The sequence below is a fragment of the Clarias gariepinus genome, chromosome 9, assembly GCF_024256425.1.
Source record: "Clarias gariepinus isolate MV-2021 ecotype Netherlands chromosome 9, CGAR_prim_01v2, whole genome shotgun sequence".
NCBI lineage: Eukaryota > Metazoa > Chordata > Actinopteri > Siluriformes > Clariidae > Clarias > Clarias gariepinus.
Genome location: NC_071108.1, coordinates 6,639,965 through 6,646,290, shown reverse-complemented (window position 1 = coordinate 6,646,290; position 6,326 = coordinate 6,639,965). Strand labels below are relative to the sequence as shown.

Sequence of the window (6,326 nt, the reverse complement as noted above, 5' to 3'; positions counted from 1 at the left end):
AAGAGTAGATTTTGCAGATTAAACATTAAATCACTTCTTGCTCCACAAAAGCAGTGCCAATATAATGCAATTTCTCTTAACTGATCCTGACAGCTCGATATTTTCACATGGACTTCAGTTACTTTAATATATAAAGTACAGTGGCAGCTGAGTATCAAATTATTAAACCTGTCAATTGGATTCGGATTAAAAAACCTGATTGTTCAGTCTGCACACTTTATCAGAAAAAAAGTAAATCTAAAAAAAAAAGAAAAAACACCCACAGTAATACTGTATATTACATTTTATACAAAGCATATCTTTATATGGTAAGAGAAAAATATTAGTAAGCTTATTTAAAAATTAATCGCTGATTGCATTCGCACAGTTATAAACTATCGGGATTAGGAAACGGAAAGCGTTCAAAACACACAGATCCTGGATCAGTTCCCCATATTCTCAAATAATAATAAAGGGCAAGCTTTGGGTTCAAGGAGCTGATCCTACATCTGTGTACAAAGCGTTTTTATTTCTCGTCAGTGTTTGCACTGCATTAATAATTTCACCCTTCCCACACTGCAGCTTGCATTATTGTCCGAGTAGTCAGTAGTCTCACGCTCTCTCTCACTCACACACACACACGCACATATACACACAGACTCTGTTTGCATAACGCAACCTTGCAGTAGGCTGACTCGCTTGCTACAAAGATATTATTAATATTTCACTACGGTCTGACTTCAGCGGTCTGCGCTCAGTAGTCATTTCTGATGCTCCGCCACGGGAGCAGCGTAACCCTTTTTAATATTGATATTAATATAAAATTTTCATTTGATGTTTTGTGTGCGATATACAGGCGCTTTACACGATGCTCAAGCACCTTCGAAGATTTCAGACAGCAGTGCAAATCGAAGTTATTTTCCTAAATCAGAATATTTTAGACTGCATGTCCATGTTGCAAATTACATGAGCTCGAATCTCTCTCTCTTTTTTTTGGACAGAAAGTCATCCATTATATAGCAACGCCACGTACGCTTTTTGCTGAGTATTGGAAATAAGGCAAAAGTTAGGTTAGCTAGGTTTATGAATTGGACATCATCCAATAAGCTAATCTTGATTTGTTTTCTTCGTTTCGTATTTAGACATCAAGAAGGATAGAAAAAATAGAAAGCTGTTGTGCTATCTGTAGTCGTCCCTTCAGCTAAGCATTGGTCTTGTCTTGACATCTTTGACTGAAATCACCTACTGTACAGGGTAAACTACTTAATGAGTACATGAGTGTCAACTAGTATTAAAAGAATACTACACTGAAGTATGCAATTTTTAATCAATAAAATAATGAATCTATGAAAGCAAAGTAGCTAGCAAACTCATGCTATTAACTACACAAGCTAGCTAGAGTCGCGGTAAAGAAGCATGTTTTAATTATAAACAAGTATCTCGCATTACGAGATGAACATAAATACTGTAGCTACCAGTAGCTAAACTCGCATCATAGCCTTCTTGAATCTGATTGGCCAGAAGGTATCAAGTCATTTTTAGATCTCGTTAATATCTTATAGAATTTTATAGTGGATGTTTTAGGGGAAAAAAACTCGGCACTACGTAACAGTCAGAGAAGCTGAAGCTGTTTGCTTTTTTTTTTAATTTTTTGACCAATCGTTAGCATGTTTTTGTCTCCTTAAATATTAAGACAGTCCGGTGACTTGTTTTAAGATGTTCCACCAACGTTTCACGTGGCTATAACTTAAGAGATGTCTGAGAACTAATCGTTAATCTGCTAATCGCTGTGGTATTAAAGCACTTCCAGTTTCACTGGAACGTAATTAATCATTTACCTTAAGTCCAGTTATATTACAGGAACCCTAAAGGTTACTACCTAAGTAGCTAGGTGCTTTGGTTAGCTTCAGTAGTTGAACTGTACTAAAATAACCAGGCTAGATAAAGACATCATTTCTTTCTGAATGATTCAGATCATTCATCACTCCGGCTTAAATTTGATCTGAGGTTGTTTTTTTTTTTTTTTTTTGCATTAAGACTGCTCAAATCGAACAAGCAACAAGCAAATTGGATTTTAGCTGCCTGTCTAAAAAAAAAAAAACATAAAATAAAAAATAGCTATAAAATCAGACAATTAGGATTGTTAAAATTCAGTGTCAGTCTACAGAGGAAAAACAAAGAAACTGCTGCGAGTGGCTTGGATAGGCTTTCGGCACTACTGGCTGCTCTGGGTCCAGTGATGGCAAGTTGAACGAGTCCAGTGACTCCTTGGTATTAACACGGCAGAAATTAAAGGGAAAAAAAAAACACACACAACAAACACAAATCATGGAGTGGTAACAGCCAAGGTCAGAACGAAATATCGTCTGGAGATGCAGTCCATCACAGCACAGCAACATCTGTCTCTGGTTATTTGTTTGGAGGAAAAAAAAAAAAACCTGAGGATGAGATGTCGAGGTTTATGAGTTCGGCTGGAGTGCAAGAACTTTTGACCTCTGGTTTAATTCCATCCATATGTTCAGCAGCCTGGATTTCTGGATCTACACTCTTCCAGGCTGAAGAAGAAAAAAAAAAGAAAACTGAAGAAACGCCTCGCCCACGCAGACGGCACAGAAAGAGACAGTGTGTGTGTCGGGCCACTCCGTTGTTCCCGTAGTGGCTCGCTTCACAAAATCCTCATCTCTTGTAGTGGCGGGGAGCGTCTGCGAACATGTACTTGAGTCTATAGGCTTCGGCCAGGAGTAACCCCACCTCCTCGTTGCCCCAGTGTATCGTGGGTAGGTTCTGTAGAAGCATCAGGAGACCCTGAATGAAACAGGACAAAGAAAGCGCGTTATTAACACGAGAGAGAGAGAAAGAGAATGTTAACGGTCAGCGCTCTGATGACATTTATGGATTTTAAACGCAAAACGTTTTTTTTTTTTTCTCTGATATGCTCCTGATGCAGTTTCACTCCAGAGGTGTTGCTTTAAATCACAGAGGAAGGCGAGAGCGTAAAGAATCTTTGATTTATGGTGAGCATCTGCCTTGAGCTGCGCGTGTGTGTTTACTATAAACATCAAACTCAGTATGTCCTAAAGGGAAAGTAAAGGATTATTTACTAGAGGAACTAAAAGAGAGATATTCCCTGATGGAGGTGTGTGTGTGTGTTAAAGAGAGGGAGGGGGAGCCAGGAGAAATGTTCACCTCTGAATTTCAAACTTGTTTCCTAAAGCACACTGAAAGAGTGAGTGAGAGGTAAAGAAAATTAGATAGAGTAAGAGAACAAGTGAGAGACAGAAGGTGAGAAATACAGTGAGCGAGAAAGTGGGAGGGAAGGGGAGAGAGAGAGAGAGACGAATAGAATTAAAGATCAAGTGAGAGATGGAGTTTGTGGAGTTAGAAAGAGCAGGAAAGCAAGAGAGAGTGAGAAAAAGAGAACTAGCGAGAGAGAAGGCGAAAGAGTGCATTAGAGAGAGCGAGTGAGAGGAGTGTTATAGAGCATTATTAGAGAGAACAGAATAAAAGGAAGAGAAGGGAGAGAGAGACAGAGATAGAGAGGGAGCGAGAGCAGGAGAAAGTGGGAGAGAGAGAGGTAGGTGCATACAAAGACATAAAGGAGAAGATAAAACAGCAGCAGGAAGAAGACCTCACTGCTTTAAAGCGCACTGTAATGGACGGATTTGTTAGTGTGTGAAATGCAGTTAGAGTGATTCTGCTGCACTGCCGGTCCAATTACTCCAATCAGCACAATCAGAGTGTGTGGCAAGCCTGCGGAGTGCGTGTGTGTGTGTGTGTTTAAGTGAGAGAGAAAGGGAGAGAGAGAGAGAGAGAGAGAGAGACAGAGAGAGAGAATTAAGGTTTAGGTAATCAACCCATCACTTACACCTGCAAATCCATCCACCCATCCACCCATCCGTCCATCCAATCACTTATCTGTCCACCCAATCAAATATCCATCCATCCATCCATGCATACAATCACCTATCTATCCATCCAATCACCTATCCATCTGTCCGTCTGTCCATTTGTCTGTCTGTCCGTCCGCCCATCCATCCGTCTGTCCATACAATCACTTATCTGTCCACTTAATTACTTATCCATCCATCGACCATAGAATCACTTATCTGTCCACCCAATCACTTATTTATCTATCCATCCATCCATCCATCCATCCATCCATCCATCTGTTCGTCCATCCAACCATCCATCCATGCATCCAATCCTTCAATCATCCGTCCACACTCACTTATCCTTCCTATGCACTCACATTCTTCCATCCATCCTTCCACTCACTCACTCACTTATTCATTTATCCAGCTACTTACTTATCTATTCATCGACAGACTTTTCCATCCACCAACACACTCACTCACTGATCCACACACTTATTTAACCATCCATACATCCATTCACTTTACTAACCATCCCCAGCCTTACTAATTCACCCACCAACACTCAGCTGTCCTCCCATCCACACTCACTGATCCAGCATTCACACTTCTATTCATCTATCAATAAATCCATCCATCAACACACTTTCACTTATTCATCCATACACACTTATTCATTTGCATTGACTTTTCCATCCATCCATCTGCACACACATTCACTTATCCATCCATCCAGAAACTCATTTTACCATTAATCCAACTACACACTTGATAATCCATCTATCCACATGCCGAATTATGCATACTATTACTATACACTCAAACCCCATACATATACATCCAATTATCTATACTCACCCACGCGCGCATGCACACACACACACAAAGACATATACACAGACATATACACACACACAACCTCCTATCTATTCCTGTCCACACACACGTACCTGGAAGTCCAGCATGGAAAGGATCTCTTTTCTCCACTTGATGAGGAATGCTGCGCAGACGTACAGGTGGAAATGCGAGAAGCCTTCAGACTCGGCCTGCAGTAATAACACACACACACACAAAACATTATCACAGCTGGATCGGCAGCTTATTAGAAGAGTTTATTTAAATAAGACGAGTGGAGTTTTACGCCCATCATTAGTAATAATGCGAGCGTTACGAAAGCTCTGCGCGTCTCGAGAGGCGACGCCCCCACACTTCACTTCTCTTACGAGTTCAGTGAAGTACTTACTTTGAGCTACTTGAGGGGAGGCGTGTGCCTATAAATAGGTTTGTTCTTGTTTTCCTGTTTTTTTTTTTTTTATTATTATTGCTTTCTTTTTGCTTCTTTCTGTTTACCGAGTAAAAAATGGGGGAAAGGAAAAAGCAATGTGAAACAACAGAAAAAAACCCAAAAGAAATAAAGACAGATAGAGAAATACACGTTAAATGTCAGAGGAAAAGAGCAATAAGCCAGGAGCAGGTCAGAGAGAGTGAGAACCATAAATAACTAAGAAGGATAAATCAGTAGAATGAGTCCAGAACAGGAAGCAGAAGGCGTCCACGTCTTTATTCCAGCTAAGTGAGATGGAGGCGCCGTGTAATTTCAGCCGGACTACTGTGTGCCTGACTTTCTTTTCCCTCTCTCCATTTCGTTTTCTCCCTCGTGCCTTTTCTAGGCACTAATTGATCTTCCCGAGGCAGCCCTGCGTGTTCCAGCTCTAACGTACAATTACAAGTGTACAAGAGAATAAAAGAGAGAATAAAAGCAAGCAAGAGGGAGCGGCTTGACTCCAGGACATGCCGTCGGCCTCCGAAAAGAAAAAGAGGGTTTATATTATATATAAAAAACCCTCTTTTAGCATCTTTTTTTAGAGTAAAGCCTTCTTTCTCATCTGAATGTTAAGAGTGCTAACAAAAACGATGATTTCATAACTGCGGGGCAATGTTCTCACAGTGTCCTAAGGCCTGACAGCTAAGTATGGAATTAAACATTTAGGGATGTGCTTTCACACAAAAACAATCAACTTTCAAAAAACAAGAAACATGAAGTTTACAATTTTTCAATCCCAACACTGTTAATAATTTTTTAAAGATAAGATGTACCTTAATCTTATTACACATTTAAATTTAGTTTTTCTTTAAATTGAACGTGAAATGTCTAAAACAAAAGCGTTCTTGTTATCACTGCTTATAAAACAGCCTGGTTCTGATTGAATGGCAAAAGCGACGTTACTTACACGATGGTAAACACTTTTAGCTAACGCTAATGCTAGCATACGCCACCAAATCCAGAAGGAAGTTTCACCACAACATACGGCATATGAAAATAATAAACAGAACAGACACAATCAGTTGCTAGGTTACTCTTTTATCTGTGTGATAAAGTATCCGGTAATCTGGTAAGCAAACAGGTGATCATCAGGTAATTTTTCTGGGAGTTCTCTTTGGCTCTAAAAAACATCTTGAGCAGAGTCATTAATG

The 6,326-nt window shown here is 39.9% G+C and overlaps 1 protein-coding gene across 1 annotated transcript in view; it reads right to left on the bottom strand.

The window, feature by feature from the left end:
• Nucleotides 1-1,684: 1,684 nt before the first annotated feature.
• Nucleotides 1,685-6,326, bottom strand: part of tbc1d22b (TBC1 domain family, member 22B) — a 72,024-nt gene continuing 67,382 nt past the window's right edge. The window contains exons 11-12 of the mRNA XM_053504122.1: nucleotides 4,802-4,897; nucleotides 1,685-2,784 (exon numbers count right to left, since the gene is read on the bottom strand). Of these exons, the coding sequence (XP_053360097.1) occupies nucleotides 2,656-2,784; nucleotides 4,802-4,897 (225 nt within the window). The 3' untranslated portion in view covers nucleotides 1,685-2,655. The remainder of the gene's footprint in view (nucleotides 2,785-4,801; nucleotides 4,898-6,326) is intronic.